We start from the raw sequence: 27,234 nt of genomic DNA, 5'->3' as shown, positions 1-27,234 counted from the left end.
GCCTTCAGCTGACGAGGGCATGGAGGCAAACCTCTCCCCTCAGTCAGAGCTGACTGTTCCAGCCCTTAATGATGAAGGCTGTTCTGTGGGTCCCTGAGAACTTTCCAATGGGATGAGAGAGGATAATTACAGCTGCAGAGGTCACTAGCTGCTGGCCTGGAGAGGTAGATCACACTAGCTCTGCTCTACCCTCAGGTGTCACTATTTCAGGTCGGCACTGTCTAGCTAGCAGAACATCAGCTGCTCCTGCAGCCAGGCCAGCATCCACATGGCAGCTGCTGGAAGGATGCAGTCGGAATTCTTTGCTGCATCCCGAGCTAAGGATTTTTAAAGTGGATTTATACTTAGCCGATGTGACAGGCCTGGAGCCCAAAGGCCTCTGGCAGCAGCAGTGCAAGCTGTCTCCAGCCCCACAGAGCCAGCCTTTGACCCACCTCTCTGTGGCCAGCTGTCTACCTCCCTCTGAGGCTGGCAGATGCCCTGGGTGTGATGTTGGGGATCCTGGCCTCCAGCAGGGTCCAGCAGAGCTGGCAGTGCTCTGGAAGGCAGGAAGGGCCTTGCGCTCTGCTCCTAGCGGAGCTGCCCTGCCCTGAAGAGCAGCTGTGCTCCGTTTGCTCCTCATCCCTCTCTCTCCCTGCCCTCCATCTGCAGACTCTGAAGATTGTTCGCACTGCCGAGCTGTCCCCATTCATTGTTTTCATCGCGCCAACAGACCAGGCCAGTCAGGTGAGTGTCGTGGTGTGGCGGGAGGTGGAGCAATTACGCAGGCGTGACGCTGGCCAGCGCATCTGGCCCGGATGTCCTCCCATACTCACTCCCCCACGCACATTTGCCTCTTTGCACCCCTCCGTGGCCACTGTGGCTTGTTGCCGGGGGGATGAAGAGACCTTTCCTCACAGCAGTGGGACCCCAAAGGTACGGTTCACCCCAAGCAATTGTTTCTGTTCCCTTTCCTCCCTGGGGACTTGTTCTCCTGTCCCGTTCAGAAACCAGCTTGCCCGTTCCCTGTCGGGTGTCTGGGTTTCCCAGCTGGAGGAGTGAAGTTCATCTGAAATATCCCAAACTTAAACCTCCCTGAGAGCACCAGGTAACTCCAAAGCTGTGAGCGTGTGTGCGCTCCGCCCCCACCCCTCCCAGCTGGGGGCACAGCAGCTGTTTGTAGGGGGCTGGGAGCTGATTCCCCATTCATGCTGGTGGCTGCTGGACTTGAACAAGTGACTTTGCAAAATGAATCCCTTAGGTGGTGAGATGAGGCAAACCTGCCCCTCCCCCAGGGCTGCTTCCTCTGCTCTTAGAGGGATTGTGGTGGCTGGAGCTGAGGGAGTGAGACTGTCCAGCACGTGTGCTCTTCCATAGCTCTCCACTAGCGCCTGGCTGCCTCCAAGCCTATAGGAATAGCGAAGGCAGCAAGACCTTCACCCCAGACAGCAGCATAGCTGGGGAGGGTGCCCCCTGCTGCTTCATTCTCCTCCCCCCCCCCCCCCAGAACTGGGGAGGGGAGGGCTATCTCAGGACTGGAATTACAGGGGATGGGGCAGTGCGGGCAGGGGGTTTGTCAGCAGTTTCTCCCCAGAAACCCCTCCTTCACGTATGAATCCCAGCTAAGGTGCTGAGTTTCCAATAGGCAAGGACACCAACCACCCCACAAATGGCTCCCTAAGGGGCCCTGGCATTTACGGATTCTGACTTTGCCCTGCCCAGGACTCTCCTAGAGCCAAAGCACTGTCAACCCGCAGTAGTTTCTAGCTGCAGGGACCCTCCTGCTGTCAGTGAGGCTCGCACCGATTAGACTGCAGCCAGCCCAAAACAGTAACACCCAGATCAGCTGCCCCTCTCCAGCCTCATGGGTATTTAATGGTGCAGTCTCTGGTGCTGTGCAGCAGCCAAGTGATGGGTATTGTACGAGAGACTGGCTTAGGTGTGCGGTTGGATGGGTCCCTTTGTCCTGCCCTTGAATAGTCTTGCCTATGCAAATAGCACACAGGAACAGCGTATGTTCTCTTGATTATTTAGCTAACTGAGCTGCTGCCCCTTACGACTGAAGATGAAAGGGGGGGTTATGCAGCGATTTGTTCAGAAAGCACTGGGCTCCCAGGCTGCAGCTTGCAGCAGGCACGTGTCTTTCTAACCCTCTTGGTTCCTTAGCGGCCCAGCTAAGCTAACCTGTTGCTAAGCAGGGTGCCCGCGTGGCAATGGCAGAGCTGAGAAATTCCACACAGCTGGACATTGAAACCAGGGGGCGAAAGGAGCAGGATGACCACACATCCTGTTTTGGCTGGGACAGGCCCTTTTTAAGCCCTATCCCAGCCGTCCTGACTTTTTTGGCAAAACTGGGCATTTGTCCCGTTTGCTCTTGCCAACTGATCAAACTGGACAAATGCAGTTTTGCCAAAAAAGTGGGGTGCAACCCCTAACGGGGCACAGAGAAACATGCCGGGGGGGGGGGGGCGAGTGGCAATGCTAGCCCTGCGTGGGAGTGGGGACTAGGGCTGGCCTGTGTGGGGGATGGGGGAGTGGAGGGGGGCCTTGGGTCCGCCCTGTGGGTGTCCCATTTTTCCTTGTTTACTCCCTACAGGAGTAAACAAGCCCTGCCTGAACTCAGTCCTGGCCACACAGGACCCCCAGTCCATGCTCTTGGACAGGGCTGGCTGTCAGTCAACCTGTAGCTGAGGATTAGGTTGCAGACAGTTTGATCAGGCGGTTGTAACAGCTGGAGGGTTGATGTAGCCTTTGAATGAAGTGCCACCCGGAAGGTGATTAGTCTGTGTTTGTGAAGTGCTGTCCAATGGAAGGTGTTACGTAAGGGCTAACTCTTGTGCTAGCTGAAAAAGTTGTGGGCCAGCTGGCTCCAGGGGCCTGCTACCCCATGCACTGACTGCAGTTCCTGAAGGTGCCAATGTGAAACAAGGCTGAGCTACTATTGCTAAGAACTGTCTCCTGCCACAGGGGACAGGCCCTGGGTGGTGAAGCAAGTGCTATATTTAGCCTGCTTTCACAGTTCAGGTAACTGTTTAGTAAGTTAAGGGGAGAGTTTAGAGCCAAAAAAGGACCTCCAGCAGCTCAGAGGGCAGAGAGCTGGGGTATTTTTCCCTTCTAAATATGCTCTGGCTGCTGAGTGCCACACAGAGAGAGGGGCACAAGCTGCAGCAATTCACTGTTGCCCAGAGCTGAGCTCATGATGCTGGTAAACAGAAGAGCCATGTTAATTTCAAGTGCTACTAGGGACAGAGACGAAAAAACAATGTTAGAGAGAATCAGAAAAACAACGAGTCCAGTGGCACCTTAAAGACTAACAGATTTATTTGGGCATAAGCTTTCGTGGGTAGAAAAACCCCACTTCTTCAGATGCATCCACGAAAGCATATGCCCAAATAAATGTTAGTCTTTAAGGTGCCACCGGACTCCTCATTTTTGTGGATACAGACTAACACGGCTACCCTTCTGAAAGAGAGAATCGGGAAGGAAGTTGTATTGGAGTTCCTATTTACAATGTTAATTGGATGCTGCAGTAGGCTCCTGCAGGCTGCAATACCTTCAGTAGCTCAGTGTGTTGCAGAGGGCCATGCAGCCACCTCTGACACCTGCCATTACCAAAGGTAGCCCTCACAGTAGAGGTACTAGGAAAGTGGGGCAGAGAGGCCTGGTTGGGCTGTGAACAGAGACTGATAGTCCAACTTGCAACGAGCCTGCTGTCTGAATAAACCGAGGGAGGGGAAGTAACTTCCCTGAGCGCATGCCGCTGGCCGGCAGCTGGATTGGGAACAGAATTCTTGTCCAGAGTCCCAGGCCTGCACCCTCATCCCTCAACCACCTGTCTCAGCCTTTGGGGCTCTGCTCCAGAGGCAGGTTGAGGAAGTTTGTCTCCCCTGGGAAATTTACCAGCAGAACTGTATGGCTCTAATCTCCCCGCTGAGGGACACCTACAGTCACGAAGGGATGCTGCCTTCTGCTGTAGCTGATAGCACGTTGAAAGCGCCATAGCGAAGAGGCGCTGTTATTCCTATGTGCCCATCTGGGAAGTTAGACCAGTATAACACTGCTTTGAAAGTGCCCCGGTAGCCCAGCTAGAAGGGATTTCTTTTCACATGGGAATTGCAACCTGCATTGAGGTGTATAGGTCCTCTGCAGGCCAGCTCAGGGAGCTGGCTCCTATGCACTCTGCTGGGACTGCCACGATCCTGTAGTGTGTGGAAAACCCAAAACAGAGCTAGCTTTCTCAAGTAGGGAGTGGTGCTGCATGCACAGATCCCTGTGCTGCTCTGGGTATGCAGCACCCAGAGCTTTAGGAAGCACCTGCAAGTCTCTAAATAAGCTGCTATCATTGCAGTCCACACAGCAGTAAGGGCATAATGCAGTATCCCTGCACGGGCCATAAGGGCAACTTGCTATAGGAGTAAGGGGGTATTCATATTGAGACCAGTACAAGCCACTGCACTAAGAGATGGGTGCAATATCCCATCTGGGCCAGAGGCCCTCCCCCAGTACATCATGTATCTCCCAAGACAATAGGGGCAACCCACCTGCCTCAACCTCCTGGGCCTGGGGGTTCTGCATGGACACACTACCCCTCCCACAAGCCCCAGCTCACTGGCTCTCTTCTATTGCAGTCGGAGGCCTTGCAGCAACTACGCAAGGATTCGGAGAGCATTTGCAGCCGCTACGCACACTACTTTGACCTGTCACTAGTCAACAACGGTGTGGACGAGAGCCTCAAAGTGCTACAAGAAGCTTTTGAGCAGGCCTGCAGCTCACCCCAGTGGGTGCCTGTCTCCTGGGTATACTGAGCAGTTGTCCAACCCTGGCAGCTTCCTGCTACTCCCATCCTGCAGAATGGGATGGAGGGAAACACCTGATCTACATAGCTCAACACCCAGCCCCCTTCTCTTTTAACATTCTATGGCCAGTGTCTCATTTGGTCTATTATGCCCAGGGTAAGAGTGCAGGGCTCTCCAAGCTCAGGCTACAAGCCACCAGTCCTTGTGCATCAGCACTACTGTAGTGTGACGCCTCCTCCCTGGGATGTTGTTTAGGGGAAAAATTCTATTTTATCTTAGGATCTGTACCCTAGTGCTACACAATTGGGGCCATATAGTACCCCTCCATTCAGCAACACTCCTACTGATCATAGAGGGAAGCTTTCCCAATGACTGAGGGGAAAATAGGGGCCTGCTCTAGTAACTAACCCTGTGAGTAGTAGCTATTTTGTGCTGTGCTTCACTCTTGAAGCTAGGATGGAGGCACTTCTAACACCATGAGCTCTGAACCTTAATTGGCCATTTGCACATTGTTACCTGATGCAGCTGGGCAGAATGCACCATTTGAAAACCCTGGCCCTAGTCTTCAGAGTCAGCACATGCATGAGATGCAGGAGCAGTGCAAATCACAAAGCTGTTTTTTCAGGCTAAGCCAGTGCTACCACAGCTTGTATTCCAAGGGTTTTCTTCATAATCACAAGGGCTAATTATTTTTAACTGTGAGCTGGAGTTAGTCACCCCAGGGGCTGGTCTTCCATGCTGGCTGTGTGGAGCTCCTGACTCAAGCCTGTGCAGTTGGCACTTGACACCTCTGACCATAGTCAGACACCAATAAGGCAGCAATGATTAAAATAACACCCTGGAGTCAGTAAATTAGATTGGCTGGACCCACTTATCTATCCATTGCATTACATAGCAACAATAGGGCCCACTTGGAGCAGCAGTTCTTCAAACCATAATCAATGTCAAGCTCAAAGGACCGTTTTGTGTGCTTTATTGTCAGGGAGGGGCACAGGAAAGGGGATTAACATGTCTGAAATCTGCAATTTTTAAGGATGCCAAAAAAAAAACCTGATTATGTGCAATAGGGACCTTTATTCTAGTCCATGGCAGGGAAACACCCTGTAGCAATAAAAGTGTGTTGAAGCATTTGCTTGGTTTTATGGTTTGTGCTGAGCTCAATGGGTCACTATCCAGTGAACTGCTCCCCCAGAAACCAGCTGAACTGCAGTAATATTCCCTACCCTTGGGAGACTCCCATCAAAGCTGCAGCCCCCTTTGCCCTTGAAGAGCAGAAAATGTACAGGACTATGCCATAGAGACCCTTAAAGGGGCAGGGAATCACTGCTCAGGTTATTCTGTCACAGGACCAGCACAAGCTGGAATTACTCCCCACAATCAATTGGGAGGAGGTTTCTTCACCCATAACACTCACCCCTTCCCCTCCCACCAAACAGCAAAAGCCAGCAGTCGGTGCCAGGCTGATGCATGTGGGTTGGTTCACAAACAGTCTCAGGGCAGTTTTAAGGGACTGATTTTTCCAGTGAAAGGCCCTATGTTCCAAGCTGGCCAAGGTAGGTGCTGACCAAAACAAATCAGTAATTTAGTCAGTTCCTATTAGAAGATTCCAGAGCAGCACCATCATTACCTTTGCAAGCAGTCCTAGCAGCCAGCACCAACTATCCTCTCCCCTGCAGCTCCTCCTCCATGGGAAAGGAGGCACAACTGACAATAGAATGGGGAAGAGGCCTGTCTGCAGGTAGCCCCCACCTCAATGCACAGGTGGCCAATTAACTAAAGCACTGCCTCCTACCCATCTTGAATAGCAACAAGTCAACATTTGAAAAATAGTTTATTTTTTTATAAAAAGTAAATAAAAATCACAACTTTATTTTCCCTTAAATCCCTCACAGCCCCCAGCTGTGCTCACCACCTGTGCGTCTCCTTAGTACTGGACGGGGGGAAAAGAGCAACACAGTTAGGCACCTTTAGGCCTTTACTGCAGATAGTATTTGCTCAGTGCAGAGCATCCTCGCCCCTCCCTCAAGGGGTAAAACCAGTATAGGGATAAATCCAGTCACCCAGTAGCACCAGCAAGCCACCTCCTCCTGCCAGTGAGGCACCCTAGCAAGAGAACTTGGGTGCTTTGTTTGGAACAGACCATCTGCTGCCCTTAGCACATTCAGTTTCAAGCAGCCAAGGACTGGTACCAAAGGCCTCCAATCTCCATACGCACTACCCTTTAGAGAAAGCGTATGAACAGCTGACACTTTCCAGATCATACTTGGCCTCTGGCCCCAGAGATCTCTCCTCTGTCTCCATTCCAACCCCCAGAATCGATCAGGTGCCAATACTGAAAAGGAGGGCTGAGGCAGGGGTGGACATGGCAGCCATAACATTGAAATGGGGGTTTGGTGAACAGCAAATGGAGCCAGGTCCCTGCACTATGAAACAAAATGGGAGAAACCTCAAGCACAAATTCTAAGCTACACAAACTGAAAACATGTACCTAAAACATCTACCCTCCTTGGGGAGACACTGGGACTTGGCTAGCTGAGACTCAAGCCACGCACGGCAAGTTTAAAACCAAAGCACTTAAAATAGCCGATGTGATCAACCAGACCCTGAACGCTGCTCCAAGAGGGCGAGTGGCTCAGGCCAATTCCTTCAGCTGTAAGAACATTCTGTGACTGTCAGGGTAATGGCTCCCAGACCCACGAACAGAGGGAACGGCAGGATTAGGAAGGGGGGCATTATCTCCATCTGTGGAGATAGCTTGAAACACTAGGGGTTAGGAGGACTCATTTTCAGCAGAAGCTGCTGGTTCCCTGAGAACACAGTTTTATATGCATTGAGGCAACCAGCTTAGCAGAGCACAGTCCAGTGGGTAAGTTTTGCATTCTTCGCTCCAGCCACCCTTAAAACAGGATGGGGAGAGGCTTATGGTGAGCTCGCTGAGCCACACTGCAGACATGCTTTTGCTTGTGTAAGCAACAGATCGGGAGCCTCATCACCCCACTGCAGTCAGTGTTTCTGCATTGCTGGGGAACAGCTTTTGTTAAGGACTCTCCAACTTCCATCCAAAGCAGGTGGCCTCAGCTGGCTGGGAGGGCTCTAGCCACTTACTCTGAGCTCTCTTCAGCTTGCTTTTGTTTCTTCTTTTTCTTTTTCTTCTTCTTTGTGCTGGTGTCACTGGCCTGCAGAGAAGGTGGAGCTCAGGAAGGGTGGTTGGGAAGGAATCACTGCTGATTTGTGACACACCTTTCAGCAAGGACTAATGAACTATTTATATAAAGATTCATCTTAACTACCCCCCAGGAGCTCTCATCCATGAGGGAAGAGTGACATACCATTCTGCCCCCTCCCCCATCCAAGGCTCCCCAAAACAAAATCTGCCTGGCAGGGTAATTACCGACATGCAATGCACCGAGTCCAGGAGCATGTACACTGGAGAAGCAATTGGCACACCATCTAGCATGGTGCCTTATCTCCAACTGTGCACGGTTCCAGAGGCGCCAGAGGAAGGTGCAATAATCTCTGCCAGACAATTGTGAGAAAGCTACCCAGGGGCAAATTATTCCCAACCCATTAAACAAGGGCAGTCTGAACATAACAGCCGCTTCCACACCCTGCCCTACAGGTTAATCTGCTTATCCATGGCAGGCCAGCCCCCAGGGACAGACAATGGTGCCAATTGAGCTTAGCTATATTGAGGCGGCTTACAGTGGTGTAACTCTATACTGATGGGGGAAAGCAGCAACCTACATGGACAAACTGAATAGGTGCCTCGGGTTTTGTAAGTATCACAAGGAGGGGTGTACAAGTGATGCAATGCAGCCACACTCCTAGGCCTTCTGCACCGTCCAGCTACCTACCACTTCCATTAGCTCCCCTTCACTCTCGGCAGCTTCTTTGGCCTTCTTCTCTTTTTTCTTCTTTTTCTTTTCCTTCCTGCTCTGCTCCTCTGGTTGCAGAGTGGCTGGGGAGGATGGCGCCACTGCTGCCTCCTCATTTTCACTCTCTGTCTCCCGCTTTCTCTGTTTAAGAGTAAAGCCAGATCAGATCAGCTCTCTCCCAGCTGAGCAGTAACAGGAGGCCTGTCTTGAGTACAGATGACAGACCCCACATAGTCCTGAGGCCACCTCCTCAATTTGCCTTCCCAATCCTAGCCCTCTGCACCCTCAGGAGCATGGTAAGAGCGAGCCTTATTCCTGGTAATGCTGTCAAGTTCATCACGGCTTGTGTAATGAGGGAGACTATAGATCCTCTGGAACCTATCTATGGTTTTCTGAAAGCTTTGCAAGAATCCCTGGCACACCCCTCCCTCATGTTCTTCCCATGACATCATTCCATCTACAGTTTAGGGCTCCACATTCTTCCAGTCTCTGCTGTATCATCTGTACACAAAGTGACAGAGCCCAAAATCAGGTCTAAGGTTGGTCCCCAGAGATAACCTGCTTCCTTTGGTAACACACACATGCTGGTTGGGCTTTTTCAACTGGGCTAAACTGCACAAACCAGGATAGGGGCTGGTGCCCATGGCCTCTGGAATCCCATCGGCACAGCTCTGCATTCACATTCTGGGTCATGGCCTTGAGCCATCTTTAGGGCTCTTGTTCCCAGATCTTGTCCCTCAACAAATTCAAAGCCTGGCGATGTAACACTAACCACACAGAATATGGATTGCATGTGAAAGTCCACTCTGCTGGACAAATCAAAGGAGACTCCACGTTAACTCTGCCTTCCCCAAAGCAACAACATAAGACCCAGGATCAATCTGCCAAGGCAGAGATGTTCATCTGACAATACACAGGTCTGAAATGGATGTCACATGAAAGTAGCCTATGATACTTACTTTTGATACCCTCTCGGCCATTGCTGCTGGGGCTTCTGCCTCTTTCTTTACAGCAACACTGGAAGGAGGAAAACACCGAGTTGAATGTGTGAGTACTGCCGATCAATCCTATACATTCAGATTAATTATCCTCCCTCCTAGACGCTTGCTGCAAACCAAACTACATCCCTCAGCCTCCTGCTGCTACACAGTTGACACACTACAGCTCCTTTTTCTGACCACTATGTTATATAACACTCGGTGATGTACAGAAAGCCTGCAGCCCGCATCAGTGCCTAACTGTGCTGGACAAAGGCAGAGCCTTCCCTGTTTAATTTGGCAGACTGACTCCCTCTAGAGCCACAGATACCAAGCTAGAAAGGGATAACTGTCTGCTCACTTGGTTTGTCTAGAATAGAACCCCCTGCTGTTCATAGAATATCAGGGTTGGAAGGGACCTCAGTAGGTCATCTAGTCCAACGCCCTGCTCAAAGCAGGACCAATTCCCAACTAAATCATCCCAGCCAGGGCTTTGTCAAGCCGAGCCTTAAAAACCTCCGAGGAAGGTTCCTCCAGGGCAGTGCTTCCTAGGAAGGACAAATAACTGCATTGCAATTAACATTCTTTGAAAAGGTATTCTATTGCCTGACAGTATTTTTAACATGCTACATTCAACCCCGGCAACCTTTTGTACCCCAAACTGACATTTTCCAGCAGAAGTCAGCAATATGCCCCAAGAAAAAGTGGTATCCTAAGACAGCACAGCAGAGACTGAATGCATGCAATTCACCCGTCTGCCCTGTCCCTCAAACATATCTCTGAAGCACTGTGCATTACCTGTAGTCCACATACTCCTTCTTCCAGGAATCCGGCGTGCTCTCGTTGGGCTTGCCGTGCTTGCTCAACAGGCCCTGCTTGATCATCATCATCTTTTGACTCGCCTGGTGTGACAATACAGAGAGAAAAGGTCACATTCTAGCTTCAAAGCAGCTATCATTTCTAATTGGAGAAGTCACATGGCATGTGACGAGACATTGTGGAAGAGAACCAAGTTCACAATGAAACCTTTACCAGGCCAGAGACACACAAATATGTCCTCAAGGAGCCTCTGATAGCTCATGGCAAATTATCGTTGTTGCTTCGGAGTTTATTCCTCAGTTGATGTCATTCTATTTGCAACACTGGTTAATTAAAGTAGTAGTATTCCAGAAAAGATTTTTACCATCCCAGTTTGCTTATAAGAGTGTCACTGCATGAGAAGGAACTGCAAGCAAATTGGAGTTAGTCTTCTACTGTTACAGACCCAGCTATACATAAATGCTAATCACATGTGCATCAGGCAAGTGGGGAAGTGGACTTGTGCAAGAGAGACAGAAGTAGTATTTCTGTTGCTCCTGGAGTCCCTTTCGACAGGCTTTAGTACTCTGCCACACGCCCACGATACACTGTTTCTAATGCTATTTTGAATTTCAATGGCACCTTTCATTAGAGCACTTGGAGCATTCTTACAGACACTACTTCAGCCTCTCAAGATGCAGCATCTTTCTAATTCCTCCACGAGCCATCAGTATTGGGTGATAGATTTAAGTCATCTTTGCACACAGTGCTTATGTCAGCTACTTTACATCATTTGGCTCTTCCTGGAAGGATTTGCAGCACAGACTAAAAGCAGTCTGATCCTGGCTTAGCCTAGTCAAGATCCAGTCTACACCACCAACTGGAACCAGACTTTTAACCAGCTCAGCACTCAGACATGGTTATAGCTGTGTAGACATAGCCCAAAGAGCCCAACAGTCTCACAGCAGGAGCAAAGCTGATCAAGCCTTTTTCGTCTTCTTGGCTCCAGAGGGTTTAGACAAACTACAAAAGCTTGGAAATGGTGGTGACAAACTGGAAGCCTTTATCTGGGACCTGCAGCTTTGTAAGAGGCTGCTTCGAACCCAATTTCTCAATAGCTGAATGCCATTTCCAACACCACACAGCCTCCCACCCCCTTTAGTCTCACCTTGGGACCAAGACCCCATTTGCGAGGGTAAGTGTCTCTTTCCATGATCACCCTCTTGATCTTTGCCACTATACCATGGTCACAAGTAGAAATCACTGCGGTGGTCATCAAGGCAACAGCTGCATTAGTGGAAAATGAAAAGAATGAACATTGAGGCACAAAAGAGCAATACTGGCCAGCTACTGGATTCAATCTCCTATGACTCAACATTATGGTGGTGCAGAGATGGGCTACAAAGTTGGCATTCCCAAGATTGACAATTTTCATCAGCCCCCTACACAATTACCCAATAAGTCCATCTAACTCAAACCCTGGACAGGCTTCCACTTGTAACTCACTCCCTGTCTGGTTTTATCATCGGGGAAGTACAAACCGGGGAACTCTAGATCTAAAAGCATGAGCATCTACTGCCTGAGCTAAAAGACTTGGCTCTCGTAGCCAAGATTGTAGCAGGCTCATCAAGCACTATGTGGCTCAGCTCCCACCAGAGCCACATGTGTATCTGGTAATAAAAAGGCATTAATACAAAATAACAGTACACACCCATTCAGCAGCCATCCAAGATGCATCATTTCTTTATACTAGATTTGTTAGGAGAGAGGAGTTCACAGGCAGCAGTATGTGATCAGAGAGCATCACTCGTCTTGGTTGAGATGGAGCCCCCATGGAAAGGGGCTCCAGCCCTGCTGGCTCTGTCCCGCTCCTGCAGGCAGCCCGCCAGACCTTCCAGCAGCCCCCAGTAGAACACTGAAAGACTGGAGGGTATTTGGAGGCTGCACGGCACAGAGACCCTAGAACAGGCATCTAGGTGCTGCAGGGAGGGCAGTGCAGCAGCACTCAGAGAATGGATAAACTTCATCATCATTTCACATACAGTGTGTGCCCGAAAGCCCAGGACATGGGAATAGAGTGAACGGAAGTCAAGCAAAAACCTTGCTATCTTCTGTAGGTTTTTTATTTTAACAGAGGGGTATAGCTAGGCTTGGAAGGATTAGACTTTTACTGCTAAGTGTCAATAAATGTCAATTTCACTGTATACAAATTGACCAAAAAGTATTTCCATTGATTTCTTTCTTTGCCTAAGAACTTAGAGTTTGATTTAAGGATATTTATTTTGTACATTTTGACATATGTTGACAATGTGTTTTAACAGTAGTAACGCTAACTTTTTGAATCTTAACGTCTGTCATTAAATAATTGTCTGCCCTCCCATAATTTCAGATAACTGAAAATTTAAACAGAAAAAACCACATTGTTATAGAGCAGTAAAAATCTGTTACTGTAACAGATACCAGAGTTATAATTAAGCTATTATTTCTCAGCTGGCATCATTGACCTCTAAGCAATGTTGTTCTCACACTTCTAAGGGTAGCAAGTCACAGTTCTCTCAGCGACAGCATTCGATTATTTGCCACCAGGAAACATGGATGAAAGATTCCGGCCATGGTGAGTGCCATCCCACCACCCATGTTTGTTACAAGCTTCTGAAGATGCTGTATTGCTGTGGCTGGAGGAAGAACATTGACCTCTTCTTACCCATGCAGATGGCCTCCCCTTTAGTGGTGATGACGACAATCTCCTGATTAATCTCAATGCCATCTTCATACCTCAGAACACCAGGAAGCATGATCTTGGCACCGTAGCAGATGGCATTAACCTGGAAGGGTGGAAGAGGATGGCTGAAAAATCTGGTTGAGAATGTAAAGTTACATGATCTTAACCAATGCATAAGATTGACTCTGCAAATTTATTCAGCCACTCTAAATACCAATTGGTGCTGCCCCAGTGATAAAATGATGTTTTTTCATGTATGACTTAAGAGCGTCTCCCCCCACACTCCAGGATTTGGCCATTGCTCCTCTTTTCAGACCTGCACATTGCCTCCTTGAAAGAGATGCTGGTGGTTGTTTATGAGGATCTGGATCACCACCACCACCAAAATTATTTGTTACTAGTTGTCCAAGCTAGAGGTGAAGTTAGGGTGAAATGCATTAGTGTCACCCCACTGTTCCGCCACCTGATGACATTTTCCAAAGCCATTTAGGAACTCACTGCACTGTCCTTCATAACCAGCCGTTTGTGTGAAGTCAGCAGCTTCTCCAAGGGGAAGATAACCCTCCTCAGGTAACTCTCATCCTTGTTGTTGTCATACTGCCACTGGGCATCCAGTACATCGTGCATCGTCACCATGTGGTCCTGCAGAGAGAGATGACCACTATGTTAACCCTTGGCCCAGCCACCCAATCAAATCAGACCGAGAAAATATGGCTAAAACAAACAGGAAAAGCAGTGATGAATTCTGGGGTTCCTAAAAGGGGTTGAAGATAAAATTAGCAAGAGCCATGAACAACGCAGGTAAGTGCAATGCAAACTCCCCCACATAACTCTGCTAGCACCCCTCTGCTCTGACCTCTGCTGTTCCAGTCCTGGGAAGCTCCTGACCACAAATTGCCAAGTTTGTATATAACGTTTACCATAAAAACTCATTTATGACCTGACCCACAAATGAACTTAGCTTCCCACACATGAAACATCAGCACATGAAAGGCTGAGCTACCTAGCGCCCCAAATCGCGCACTCTACGCTGTTTGCAGTGGCGATAAGCACCCTATCAGAAACCTCAGTACTCTGGATGCAGTACAACAGGCACTAAGTTCACAGGCTCTTAGGAAAAGAAAGCAGAGAACTTGTTCCACAAATGAAGTGTTTCTCCAAACTCCAAGACCATCTGTGCCCATACTGGAAAGTCTACCTAGGCTTTTATACCACCCCCAGCACAGCAGTATCCAAGGACCTTACAAAGAGGTGCCCATTTTAATCCAAGTATGGTTCCTACATTAGATACCCTGAACAGCCCAAAGCCAGAGTGCAACAAGAAAGCAGCTGAGCTCTTTCAGTACGTGAACATTTTGTGGGCTGAGTGACAGAAGTGGCAGAAAGCAAAGCTTCCCATCATGTTGACATGACTCCCAGCCACTCACTGTCCCAAAGTTTAATTACCAGAACAGGGACAGCAGCCCTGAACTGAACTCAACACTCTGGGTAAAGATAACTTACAGCAAGGGCCTTTCAAAAGAAAGCCAGCCATACCCTCCTACCTTCTCTCCCATGATTCCCGAGCGCACTCGCCGGAGCTCTTGCATCTGGCCTCCAACCCCCAGCAGCAGGCCCAGGTGGACACACAGTGTACGGATGTAAGTGCCAGCTTCACAACTCACCCAGAAGATACCTGGAATGCAATACAGGGAGGGGAGAGAAGAGTTTTGAACTATCCAGAGGTACCATAATTTAACACACTTGCCTGTAGGGATTAAAGTGAGCCCTGTGATTGGCTCCATGTTCAGTGTCTCCAATGAGCCATCAGTATTGGGTGATAGATGTAAGTCATCTTTGCACAGAGTGCTAATGTCATCTACTTTGCATCATTTGGCTCTTCATGGAACAAGAGTTCAGCAACTTTTATCATGGGGAAAATATGCAAGACAATTTTAGCTCTTGCAGAGGGTGGGGACTGGCAGTCTAAGGGCATCTCTCTGGACCGGGAAGAAGCTCATCCCACATGGAAGTAGGCGCACTGGTGGGATTCTGTCAGTCATCAGAGATCACCATAATGAGGCATTCATCACATTTCCCCAGGAACATCAACAGAGGGCACTTTTCCTTTCCTTAGATGGCTGTAGTGTAGTGCATCCCTTTTGGAGTTCAGTCTGGAACACAGATCTCTCTTTTAAACCAGTTTCAATTAACAAGTTAAAGCCTGGATTTTAAAATGGGACCATCCAGTGTCTGCTCATCACTGCACCTGGGAGAGGAACAGCAAGTCCCCTTTAGTGGTGTGTTCACTAGAGCCTCACGGGGAGAGTCCACAAAGCATTTTCATGCTTTGAAGTGCTACCAGAGAACCTAGGTGTTGTTTTACCTAATCTCCTCTCAGGGTCGTACTCTACCAGTTTGCTCTCGTAGATGGTTCGGACCCTCAGTTGCCTCTTGACAGCTGCAATGAGGGGAGGTCGCTGAAACAGGGCACCGGTCAGAGTTTCTATTGCCTAGAGGGAGAAGCAGAAGAACTATCAGACTTCACCCTTACACAACCCACACCATCCCATCAGCACATCTAGACACAAGAGCATGCTGCTATTTAGGCAATAAAAATAATTTCCCTATTGTATATCACATGTTTTATCTGATCATACTCCATTAAAGCAAGCCCATCTGAGCCACTTAAGCACGCCCCTAGATAGGAATTACTCCCCCAGCTACCAATGGGGCTACTTTGCCAGGCAGCAGCATGTGATCAGACAGCATCACTCGTCTTAGCTGAGACAGAGCCCCCATGAAGAGGGGCTCCCGCCCTGCTGGCTCTGCCCCTCTCCTGCACAGAGTTGGCCAGACACACAAGCAGCTCGCAGCAGAACAATGAAAGGCTGGCGGGTATTTGGAGGCTGCACAGCACGGGGACCCTAGAATAGGAATCTGCGTGCTGCAGGGAGGGCATTGCAGCAGCGCTCTGAGAATGGATTCATCATCACTTCACATACACCACATGCCTGCTAGGAGGAGACTTAAGGTGTTTTTTTAAAAATGCACAATCACAGCATTTGTGAAACAGCAAGGGCATTTCAACATCTCAAGGACTGAGGTCCATATACTCAAGGGAGAATTGCAATTGTTATGGACAATCCTACTAAAACACAGACAGCAAATATACAGTGAACCAATACAAATTAAGCATCTGATTAAGTAACATGATGTCATGCTGCACAATTTTGATTTTATTAGAGGCTGTTTACTCTATTTCCTCTACTGCAACAAAATGCTCTCAATGGCTCTTTAAGGAATGCTCCTACCCACATCTCCAAGGTACACTGATGAGACAATATAGCAGGAAGCTAACGTGGGCTCAGGCATGCACAGACTTACCCTGGAAAGCTGAATCTCATTTTCAATAGCATTGTGCAGCCGAATGATTCCCACATACTCTTTGCCTGAAAGAATGACAGAAGAGTAGTCAGGAGTGGCCACTTGCATTTTATTGTTCACCATGTCGGTGTTATTACAATTCAAACATCTGTAGAGGCCAGTCTTCTTAACAGCCACCGACTTTTAGAAAAGGCTCAAGCACAAACGTCTCTAACCCCTTGAATCTATCAACAAAGAAACCCAAGCTGCAGGTTTATTTATGGAGCAAGACTTATTGTGTAGGGCAGCACAGCATAAGTCTGAATAAAAGCAATGGTAACTTCTTGTGTGTAAATTAAAATTTGCTGTTCCGAGACCCGATCAGCTAAAAAAAAAAAAAAATGGTGACAGCAGAAAGCTCAGGAAAACAGTAATTTGCTTATAGGCACTAGTCCAAGTCAGGATACCAGGCCTCCAGTTCATCCCAACTTCGTATTCTGCCATAATGGGCAGCAAACCTTAGTTAGAAATAGGCAGCCTTTAGAGGACTGGAACTGGAATCCTCTGCTCATCGTTAAAATGCAGTCAGTCAGTCTTTCATCTGACCACTTAAAAGAACTAGAGAGTAAACTATCCCAATTCAGTAAATGACATGCCTGCACTCTGCTGAGACTTGACCAGCCGTGTTGCTCGTTCGATGCACACAATCAGACACCCTGTCACTTTGGGGTCAAGCGTCCCACTGTGCCCTGTCTTCTCAACCCGGAGGATGCGCCGGATCCAGGCAACCACCTCATGGGAAGAAGGGTTGGATGGCTTGTCGAGGTTAATGAAGCCTGTCCTGGAACACAGCACACAGATGATTAGAACCTCCAATGCCATTTGATATCCTCGTTGTATTTTACCAAGGGCATCTGGCTTCTAAAGAGAGACGTTTTGCAGCCAAGAAAAACTACATCCAAAGGAGCTCCTCCCAACGTGGAGCATTTTCAAAAGTGCTGAGCAACCAACAGCTCTCATTGAGGTCAAAGGAGCTGCTAGGTGCTCTACATTTAAAACAGGACTTTTATTAAACAGCCTAACTCTAAACTCCTGTTTTTGAAAATTTTGGCCTTATTGCCACCTTGGCCTTACTGCATCATATATACTACAAGAGAAAACTCCCCCAGCCTGGCAAAACATCTCCACTAAAGTCTTCACATTGGATATACATTTACTGGTGTCTCTTTAGCAATACCCACTATACAGTATCAGGAAGTAAACCATGCTGGGAAGGGCAAGCTATATAGCTTTCAGACACCATAACATTACTCTACTTTTCATTTCTAAATGTACCCCCAAAAGAATCTGTAACTAGAACAAATTGAAATGTATGAGACTGGTAACCAAATTTAAAGAGGAATTTTGTATAGCCAACAACAGTGGAGAAAAAGTAACTGTTTCCAGACCTACTTAAGCTGGGAGAGTCACCAAACCCTTTGAGGGTGTAAACCGTGACAGAAGTTACAGTTTTCCCCCCAACAAACATACCTAACATACTCAGCGATGTCTCTCTTCAGGGGATTGCAGCCAGAGGGAAGGGGTGTGTAGTGCGTTGTCCTCACATTTAGCTTGTCAAAGTTCTACAAAATCCAAACAAAATGTACCGTAAACAAAATACTCTAAGCCTTTAGAAACAAATCCCATTTTACCTAGAATGCAAATCTCCATGGGGATCAAACAAAAACAAAACAAAAAAAAAAACCACCCACATAATCTGACCTAATTTAAATTACGATAAACTGAAAATGCCTCTCCCATATTGGCAGAGTCCTAGAAACAGACTTTTAGTAGCCTCAGGGATGCTTTCAACAGCAAGAAAAGGCCAACCCTATGCAAAGGTTAAAAGCTCTGTAGAACAACAGAGCTTTACCAAGTAGAGCAAATCCAGTGTGCCTGTGTAGAGAACTAGGGTCTCTGTGAAGACTTAGGCAAACATCATCCCTGCGCAGAAAGAAGGAATGGGTGTAAATCCTGTGGAGATGATTATAAGGCAAGTCAAGGTCATATGCAGTTTGATAGATCAGGCACACAATGAGTGAAAGCGCTTTTCAACATTTGGGTCATGGAGCCTGGTGTAAGGTTGGTTGCCCTCTGCCTTAGGTTCCCATGTAGGCTATTTTCTTTGCAGGCAGGCTAAGGCACACGTGTGAAACAAGGAGTAATGTTTTTATATCTGTACACATACAGACTGAATCCTATAATCCTCTTTACCTTCAGTAGCAAGGGCCACTGAGATGTGTCCAGCTGAGCCACTCGGGATTCAGGTTTGATGAAGAATTCCTCTGTGTGCTGTATGTCCTGGGGAGAAATATCACAGATCAGAGAAGTGGAGTTGACATGCAAAGTGTCTTATCTCTTTTTTACAACTGAAAGTCTTTTGTATTCTGTTGCCAACATTCACAAATTATTGCTAACACATTTTACATAATAACAGCTACACCAAAGCAACATATCCACAGCACCACCAATTGGCTGCAAAACCATCATTGTCTAGAGAGATTACGGCTATAACACCAAGTAAAATTGAAGAGTGCTGGAACTGAAGTAATGAAACACGACGCAAAGCAGCTCCTCAGAGCTCCATGGCAAGTCAAAGTACTAAAGGATGGTTACATATTTGAATGCAGAGTAATGATCCCAGTCTGCTCCCTTCACTCACTAAAACACTAGCAAAGTTTCAGTTCCGTACCCCTGGATTGTGGGATTATCATAAACAGAGAAAGAAAGCTATTCTCCAAAAGACCATAGGAGGCAGAATCTCTTTGATACATTAGAGCAAACACTTGACTTAGGCTATGTCTACACTAGCACTTTTGTTGGTCAGAGGTGTAAAAGAAACCACATCCCAACTGGCATAAATTTCACCAACGAAAATGCAGGTGTGGACAGAGCTATGTTGGCAGGAGCCCCTTTCCGGGCAACATAGCTATTGCAGCTCGTTGGGGGTGGTTAAATTATGTCGTTGGGAGAGCTCACTCCCATCAGCATAGAGCGGCTACACGGGAGACCTTACAGCGGAACAGCTGCAGCGGTCTGTAGTGTAGACATAGCATTTTTCTCTTTTCAAATTGTGATGTGTTAAGACGTGATTAACCAGTGTCTTTTTATTGGAGAAGTTGCTTAACTAAGGCTATTTTGCTTTAGACTTCAGGTGACTGAGTGAATGGGTGAAAAAAGACTAAATCCAAATCCAATAATGGATTATTTCTATTTAAAAATGAATAAAGGCCAATTTAGGACAGCTTCTCTTTTGAATGACACATTCTAAGCACAAGCATTCCCCCCCCCCCGGATAATTAAACTGATAAGAACAGATTTTAAAATTTAATTAAAGCGAATGTTAAAATCATATAATACACAGGTTAAGACTATTTGTACATCTGGGTATAATGCTTAGATTATCCACAAATATAAAGTGTGTTTTTAAAGTCATAAGATACATATAGTGCATAATCAGCAGTAACCCAAATTTAGGTGAATGAATTTAAGAATAAAGTTAAGATATTTAGCATCCAAGTATTCGGGTACATTAGTCATGAAAAAAATTGTATACAGAGAGTTGGTGGCAGAAAGCAAAATACTAAACCTGTAGTCAGCTGTAGCATAAATACATCACTCCATTAGATCCTAAACAGCCATTTTAGTCTCAAGAGATTTACTTTTATTAGAAAAAAAAAAAGTAGTTTTATCCAAGAGACACCAACACTCAATTCTCTGGGATCAAAGCTGTTAAAGAATTTAAAAATCTGCTACAGTTTTTTGCCTCCAGTCAGGGCAGTTCTATTTGTCTATTCATACTCGGAGCAAGGAGAGGTGCTGATTCTGAAAGACTCCAATCCTCTTCCATTCTAAGTCCCTGAGTTCCCATGGGCAGCATTCTCCAAAACCAAGGCAGGAAACAACACTGCTCGCCTTCTATCCTGCTGCTTCTCTCCCCTCCAACTAAAGACCTAAAATTGCAGGTGAGTAAACATTGTTAAACCATTACTCACACAGTTAAAGATTCCAGAAGTGGGCCATTAAGTCCTTTTCTAGAGATACCGAAAACAGGTGAAGCAGGTTCCAAGATCTTCCCTAAACAAGAGTTTTGCTCAACTTGAAATCAAGTCAAGGCACCAAGCTAGCCTGGAGGCAAACTCAGTCATACAAGAGGGGAAAAAAAAAAAAAAAAAAAAAAAACCTCCACTTACAGCAACATCTGCATCTGGTAGAGATTTCTTATCCTTTTTCTTCTTCTGCTTCTTAGCTATACAACCTATATTTGAAACAGAGAGGGTACATTAAATATTTTTCATACCAGAACTCATCCGAATCCAAACTGGTAGCACTACAGAATTTTATACTAGGACAACCTCCTGTGGCAAGAGCATATAAAACAGCAAAATTAACAAACAAGCAACATTTATCTCCTAAAAATTAGATTCCTTAGTTCAATATAAGGTTCAGAGGCAACTTAATTATTATTTGTTCAGCTCTTTGACGCATTCAGTATCACTCAGAGGCAACATATGATATTTAAGAGCAACTATTTCCACACTGCAATTTTCTTCCTTCTCCGTTGTCTTTTCTCTTTCCTACTTTTTACCCGTCTGCATTTTCTTCTCCGAAACAACCCCCAATTCCAGGAGCTCCTCCCCTCTCCCATCTTCTGACAAAAATTGACAATGAAATAACCATTGAAGACATGAAAAATATCTTCATTAGGCTTCAGAGTCAATGCTGAAGCGAGATTAATGGGGTAGGAGCAGGAGAAAGCTTACACCGCCCAGGCTCAGAGCCACGTGCCAGGATGCCCGCAGTCAGCCACACGCCATACTGACAGGTTTCCAGCACAGCTTGGGTGACTATAACTTTTGCAAACGAAAGACGAGAGGCTGCGGGGCTGGCGCACACCGGGGCGCGCGCACACCGCTGGGCCTAGGCACGGGGAAACGGGTTTTTGTCACTACGGCACCAGGTATTTGGCCCGGAGGTAATTCCAGGGGCTCCCGGTTTTCTCAAGGCCGCCCAAGCCACGTGTACGCAGAACGGAGCAGCCCCAGGTGGCAGCAGGGCTCGGATCGCGGCCCAGCCGGCGGAGCAGAGCCACGCCCGGGGCAGCCAGAGAGACCGAGACCAGCCCCAGGCCACGTGTTCGGGCCAGACAGAACCACCCCGTGGCCGGGACAGGCTCCCCACCTTCCCCGTCCGCCATCTTCGCTCCGCGCACTCCGGGAGCCGCGTGCTACCGCCACCCGCCACCGCGCAGAAAGAGAGACTGGAGCGCCGCCCCCGTCCCGAGAAGCACCGCGCGCAAGTCCAGTCCCTGTCACGTGCTCAAGGACCCGGCCAGGGTGGGAAGAAGAGGAGGTACTGCTTCCCCGCCACGTGACGAGGCGGCGTGCGGCCCGCTTCCCGTCACGTGACGGGCTAGCAGTCCTACTGGGGGCATCACACTGTTCTCACCATGGGGCCCGGCCACCCCAGCCCGCTCACCTCCCGGTTGTTCCAATAAGGCCTCTGACCCTCATGGCTAGCTCCTGCGGGGCGCTGGGCACCCCCTTCCACTCAAGGGCCATCACCGCCACGGCACCCCCACAAACTTCCCGCACCGCGATACTGAACGTTCCCCCCCCCCCCCCCAGCAGCCGCACGCCACGTGGATGGCCGTAACTCGAGCATAGGGGGCGCAGTGACCCTGCCAGCTGGGGCTAAGGTGAGGTCCAAGCGCTATCGCCAGACCTCCTCCTAAAGCAAGCAACGATTATTTCACTCTGGCATATGGGAAGCGGTCACGCCTTTAAAAAAAGTTACTACTGCAGGAAAGCTGTGCCAGAGTCCCTATTTACACTGAACATGCTCATTCCACTTTCTTAAGGGAAAGGAGTACCACAGCTATAGTGTCAAGTATCAGGGGGGAGCCGTGTTAGTCTGTATCTACAAAAACAACAAGGAGTCTGGTGGCACCTTAAAGACTAAGATTTATTTGGGCATAAGCTTTCATGGGTAAAAACCTCACTTCTTCGGATGCATCCAAAGAAGTGAGGTTTTTACCCACGAAAGCTTATGCCCAAATAAATCTGTTAGTCTTTAAGGTGCCACCAGATGCCTTGTTGTTTTCACAGCTATAGAAACGCCTAATGCTTTGCCTCCTGTCAGCCCCCCCTAGACATCACTGTTATTGCCAATCCAGAGGGCTATTGTAAACATGATGCTGCAGGTAGGAGTGTACTATGGAGGAGGAAGGAGTTTTCCTTTTTTAAAAGGTCATAATGCAGATTAAAAGAGTAGAAAGAAAAGGGTATGAGTATGTTACAGAATCACACACCCTGGGAAAGTATGTAATAATCACTCTGTCCTTGGTTAGAGAGTTTTCTATGTTTAGAATAGCCCTTCTATCTATCCAACATTTTCAGCCCTCTTATGATAGCCCTTAGGCCTAAGCTTGCTTTGAAGCACTCTGTTCCCACCCATCACCAGTTCAGTATATGGTTATGAGTCTTCCCCACAGGAGGGACACCTGCAGTTTTGTTTTTACACAGTTTTATCTTAAAGATGTAACATACAATAGTAGCTCCCTTTAACATTTCCCCCCCATATCCTGCCCTCTGGCACTGCACCTAGACTCAAACCGTGCAGCACACACAAGCTTAGACAGCTGAAGACTACTTCAGGAGAATAAAGACAGGAAACTCCATTCTGAGTTTCAGTACATAGATGCTTCATTAGTCATACCTCAGTGAATGCACTGATGATTTCAAAACAGGTCAGTAAAAATTACATTTCAAAACATTTAAGAAATAATGTAAAGTTCACTTTTATATGTATAAATCAGTTTGCAGTTGCACATAAAGCAACAACGACACAAAATACCCATCAATTTCCAATGCTTTGCAGGGATGTTTTGTCTCCACTTACAACAAAGGCTTGAAGTATTTTTTTAAGCAACTTCCAAAACAGCCTCACTTTTATTCACACAGAAGACCATGTGAGGTAGAAACACTACATAGCTTGAGGTCCACAAGGTGCCATTTGTGTCAAAGGTAATCCAGCTTGCAAAAAGAAAAAAAAAACACCATTGTTTCTTTAGGATGCCTAAATATGATTAAAAGGAACCCACCCCAGAAAGGCACAACTAAAGTTCATCCTCTGCAGGAAAACATTCTTTCCAGAAGATGGCCAGCAACATGCTCTTCTCAGGGCAGTGTTATTTTTCAGCACATAAGAAATGCCATACAAACATTAAATTTACACCAGAGATTTGTAAAATGAGCTTGGAAATGGAAATTCAAGTAGGAAAGTAGGTTTAGTTCATTAGACCACAGAAAGGGTCCATTATCCAATTTTTAATTCTCTTCATCATTAAAATAGAAAAGTTAATGTTAAAAAGTGTTAAAAACTAATCAAAGTTCACGTGCTTTTTAGATATACATCAAGGCTCCATTTTGCCCTCCACTATGAATGCACAACTCCTATACACCTTAGAAGGAGCTGCAAAAACATATCTGAGGGCCAAAGTTACAGGTAAATGTTCCTACACCAATACAATCCTTTTAAACTGCTGTAACAGGCCTGATACATAAAGTAATATAGTCTCTGTAGCAAATGCCAAAATTAAACACATTACATCCATCTTTACCTACTTGTTGAATGAAACCAACAAGGCAGTGAGGCTAAAGAGCCAGCAGCAGTGACTCCCCATATTGCCTAGGTTGTAGCTAGTGATATCTGTATTGAGTAGTAAACAGTTTTAAAAGTCTACAATATTTATTGAATTACATCTTAAAGAACTACAAGGCTTCAGGATACATTGGTGTCTCGAGAGTTCTATCTATAGCATTTATTAACAGAGCAAGAACTAGGACCAAGAGCCAGGTAGTTAGAAAGTACAATTCTTAGGCAACAGATACCAACATTGAAACAGAATCTGGAGCAGAAGGTACAGAATAAAACTTTAGCTTCCAATTTAGTTTTTAAATGGAAAGAGTTACGAGTTTAGTTACTTTTTTTAAACTTAGCACTTTAAACAGAAACTGGTATTTTTACCAGCTTGCTCACATGTGAATTACACTGATACAGAAAAAATGCACTAGTCATTACATCTCCAAATGTGAGAATTTTAAACTAAAAGACTGAATCCTGGCATTTGTGGACTGTTTGGAAAATGAGTGCCATTTGCAGTCTTTTCATAAAAAATGGCAAGAATCCCACCTCTTACTACCTCAAACTGTAGTAGCATACATACAGTTTCTAATGGATCATCTCCTGCAGTAGCAGGTGTCTTGAATCTGTGAGTGAGAGGAGAATGGCAAAGAGGCTGCACTGGGGCTGAAAAAGGAAAGATCTCTATAACTAGTAGTAGTAAATAGGAAGTGTTGGCATGTCCAAGTTCCTTGTCCCCAATGGGAAAATAGTCTCTAGCTCACATAGTCCTTTCCTACATGCGGATGGTAGCAGAGAGATGAACCAAGGCTGTGTAGTGGTGATGGGCCAAAATGGAAAAACCCTCTATATGGCTACTGTGGGAAACAGAATCCCATGGTGGTTGAAACAAGTCATGCTGGTGGTGATGCAGGGTAGGGATTAGACTCCTGTGGCTGGCAGCAGAGGGGAAGGCCATTCCCCGTGGTAGCAGATGGGGCTCATCTCTCCTGTGGATGGTTGCAATAGGTTGCATTACTGCTTGCTGAGGGTTTCAGGTTATATGAGGGAGATAGCAACAGATCAGTGAAGGTGCAGTTAGTCTCTGTGGAGATGGCAGATGGTGCAGAGATGCCATAGAGATGGCAGCTGAAGGTGGGCAAGGCCTATCTCCCTGGTGATGCTGGTTTGGGGGGGGGGGGGACTCAGAGTCCCACTGAGGCAGCAGCAGGTGGGTGGGGCAGGCCTCTCCCCTATGGAAGTGGCAACAGGCAACTGAAGCCAGTCTGAGTGGGGGAACTAGGCCCCCTGCCCAGAGGGGCTGATCATCTCTTGAAGCACCAGGTGGAGCAGGTGGTTCTGCTCGGGGCTGAGCAGCGGCCAGAGCTCGGCCTGCAGCACTTTGAGTGCCTCCAGGTCCTTCTCCTGACAGGCCATGACAGTGGACTGCAGCAGGAGGAAGAGGCCCGGGGGCAGATACCCTGCCTGGGGGAGTTGCCCAGCTCCCGCCCCACTCTCGAAGGCCTCCCAGCAGTATTTCTCCAGGGTCTGGGCATGCTCAGGCAGCAGCTTGGGTAGCGGCGGCTGAAGCAGCAGAAGCAGTAGCACCCGGGACACCTCGCAACGCACCAACACCTCTAGGAAGGCGCCGCTGGGTGGGCTGGGCCCGGCCTGGGCCAGCAGCTGCGCCTGGGTGAGCACAGCCAGGGCCCCTTCGTAGTCGCGGGTGAGCAACAGACAGGAGGCCAGCTCGCCCAGGCAGCGCAGCGCCTCCAGGGGCAGCTCAGCGGCCGCCAGCAGCTCGGCAGCACGCTGGAAGTGTGGGGCGGCTGGGCCGGGCTGCTCCATGTCCCGCAACGCCGAGCCCAGCTCCAGGCAGAGCCCTGCAGCCAGCGCCGGCTGCCCCAGTTCCAGGTGCAGGCGGGCGGCGAAGGCGAAGCAGCTATGCGAGGCCTGCAGATGCTCAGCGAAGCCGCCGCTCAGGCTCAGCCGCTGCTGCAGGTCCCGCTCCTGGCGCAGGAAGAGGCGCGCGGCCTCGGTCAGGGCCTGCGCCTCGCCGGGCCCGTGGAAGAGGCTCTGGGCGCAGCGGGCCACGGCCAGCTGGCACCAGGCGGCGTAGGGAAGGCTCTCCTGGGCCCGCAGCTCCCGGGCCAGCACCCCGAACTGCTCCGCCGCCTCCGACACGTTCGGCTTCCGCAGGAACCGCTTCCGCAGCTTGGCCGACACCAGCCGGTACCGCGCCAGGAAGTCCCCGTCCCAGCCGGCCGCCCCCAGCACCCCAGGGCCGGCCGGGCCCGAGCTGCCCGCCGCCGCCATCCACTCAGCGGCTTCCACCCGGAAGTGAAACCGTCGCGTGCCAGCCAATGGGCAGCCGCCTTAGCGGAAGAGGCGTGGCTAGCGAGAATGCGCCCCACCCCCTAGAGCAGGCAAGAGGCGGGGCTGAGATTTCCGCCGCTCCCTGGGAAGGGAACGGGGGGGTTGGTCCCACCCTCTGCAGAGAGGGGATGCAGGGGGAGTTGGCTTGGCTCCCCAAAGCTCCCCAGGGGCTCCCTGGGGAGTGAGGCGGAGTAGGGGTGTGGTATCCCAACCTGTCGGGGAACAGCCCCAGATCCTTGCAGCCCAGCTCATCGGTCCTGAAACCCCATCGTGGGCCCAGGGCGCATGTCCACGCCTCTCCGAGCTACAGCACCGTGACACAGTAACACAGGCAGCCCACGGGCACAGCGCTGGGCAAGCCCCACAAACCAGAGGCACGCCTCATCTGGGACAAGGGCTAGCTCCCCAAATGCGCCAGCATGGTCAGCAGCACATCCAGCTCTCCCTGCTTCACCTCAGAGCCTTCATTAGTGTGTATCCATTCACAGAGTCCAAGCGTAGGCTAGTGTCCTCCCAGTGACATAAAAATGGTCCAAAGAGGCTACCAACTCCCCAGGGCCGGCTCCAGGCACCAGGCAACCAAGCACATGCTTGGGGCGGCGCTTGGTAAGGGGTGGCCAATCTTGGGGTGGCGGGGGGCAGCACGGCGCGGCAGGGCATTCCGCGGGTGGGGGCGGCGCGGTGCGCGGTGCTTGGGGGGGGGG

General features: G+C 48.6%; 3 protein-coding genes and 6 non-coding genes across 10 annotated transcripts in view; 1 reads left to right on the top strand and 8 right to left on the bottom strand.

Moving 5' to 3' along the window:
* Window positions 1–6,178, top strand: part of MPP1 (membrane palmitoylated protein 1) — a 39,473-nt gene extending 33,295 nt beyond the window's left edge. Inside the window, exons 11-12 of the mRNA XM_026653935.2 lie at window positions 652–726; window positions 4,608–6,178. Coding sequence (XP_026509720.1) covers window positions 652–726; window positions 4,608–4,784 — 252 coding nt within the window. The 3' untranslated portion in view covers window positions 4,785–6,178. The remainder of the gene's footprint in view (window positions 1–651; window positions 727–4,607) is intronic.
* Window positions 6,179–6,589: 411 nt separating this feature from the next.
* DKC1 (dyskerin pseudouridine synthase 1) lies at window positions 6,590–21,797 on the bottom strand. Of its 2 annotated transcripts, XM_024199115.2 has the most exons (15): window positions 21,713–21,797; window positions 20,725–20,789; window positions 18,746–18,832; window positions 18,023–18,114; window positions 17,149–17,333; window positions 16,514–16,578; window positions 15,513–15,639; window positions 14,692–14,822; window positions 13,646–13,789; window positions 13,130–13,250; window positions 11,594–11,712; window positions 10,426–10,529; window positions 9,610–9,667; window positions 8,630–8,791; window positions 6,590–7,951 (listed from the first exon to the last, which is right to left on the bottom strand). In XM_024199115.2, the coding sequence occupies exons 1-15, from the start codon at window positions 21,726–21,728 to the stop codon at window positions 7,877–7,879; spliced, it is 1,551 nt and encodes a 516-aa protein (XP_024054883.1). In that variant the 5' UTR covers window positions 21,729–21,797; the 3' UTR covers window positions 6,590–7,876. The 2 variants fall into 2 exon arrangements, with proteins under 2 accessions (XP_024054883.1, XP_024054890.1); XM_024199122.1 differs by lacking the exons at window positions 6,590–7,951; window positions 8,630–8,791; window positions 9,610–9,667 and having other exon boundaries at window positions 10,422–10,529.
* LOC112106311 lies at window positions 9,851–9,986 on the bottom strand. The gene has a single exon (XR_002908093.1). It is a non-coding gene; the product is annotated as a small nucleolar RNA SNORA56 (small nucleolar RNA).
* Window positions 11,148–11,223, bottom strand: LOC112106290. Its single transcript, XR_002908089.1, has one exon. It is a non-coding gene; the product is annotated as a small nucleolar RNA SNORD83 (small nucleolar RNA).
* On the bottom strand, window positions 12,215–12,463 carry LOC112106277. The gene has a single exon (XR_002908087.1). It is a non-coding gene; the product is annotated as a small nucleolar RNA SNORD17 (small nucleolar RNA).
* Window positions 14,501–14,637, bottom strand: LOC112106305. Its single transcript, XR_002908092.1, has one exon. It is a non-coding gene; the product is annotated as a small nucleolar RNA SNORA36 family (small nucleolar RNA).
* LOC112106298 lies at window positions 14,949–15,024 on the bottom strand. The gene has a single exon (XR_002908090.1). It is a non-coding gene; the product is annotated as a small nucleolar RNA SNORD83 (small nucleolar RNA).
* On the bottom strand, window positions 15,884–16,127 carry LOC112106284. Its single transcript, XR_002908088.1, has one exon. It is a non-coding gene; the product is annotated as a small nucleolar RNA SNORD17 (small nucleolar RNA).
* A 2,464-nt stretch (window positions 21,798–24,261) lies between the features above and the next one.
* On the bottom strand, window positions 24,262–26,485 carry LOC112106057 (factor VIII intron 22 protein-like). The gene has a single exon (XM_024199105.2). It carries the CDS (start codon window positions 26,468–26,470, stop codon window positions 25,454–25,456), a length of 1,017 nt encoding a protein of 338 aa, XP_024054873.1. The 5' UTR covers window positions 26,471–26,485; the 3' UTR covers window positions 24,262–25,453.
* Between the last annotated feature and the right edge of the window lie 749 nt (window positions 26,486–27,234).

The sequence above is a fragment of the Terrapene carolina genome, unplaced genomic scaffold, assembly GCF_002925995.2.
Source record: "Terrapene carolina triunguis isolate 2854851 unplaced genomic scaffold, T_m_triunguis-2.0 Scaffold172, whole genome shotgun sequence".
NCBI lineage: Eukaryota > Metazoa > Chordata > Testudines > Emydidae > Terrapene > Terrapene triunguis.
Note: the sequence above shows the minus strand (reverse complement) of the source record. Positions and strands in the feature narration are given on the sequence as shown.

Excerpts from the sequence above, each read along its gene's own strand:
- LOC112106057 (XM_024199105.2), bottom strand. The coding sequence starts at position 26,470 with ATGGCGGCGGCGGGCAGCTCGGGCCCGGCCGGCCCTGGGGTGCTGGGG.
- DKC1 (XM_024199115.2), bottom strand. Across the intron at positions 13,790-14,691 it reads CGGGAATCATGGGAGAGAAG|GACCACATGGTGACGATGCA; the intron begins GTAGGAGGGTAT and ends CTCTCTCTGCAG. Across the intron at positions 9,668-10,425 it reads AAGGAGTATGTGGACTACAG|TGTTGCTGTAAAGAAAGAGG; the intron begins GTAATGCACAGT and ends TCCTCCTTCCAG.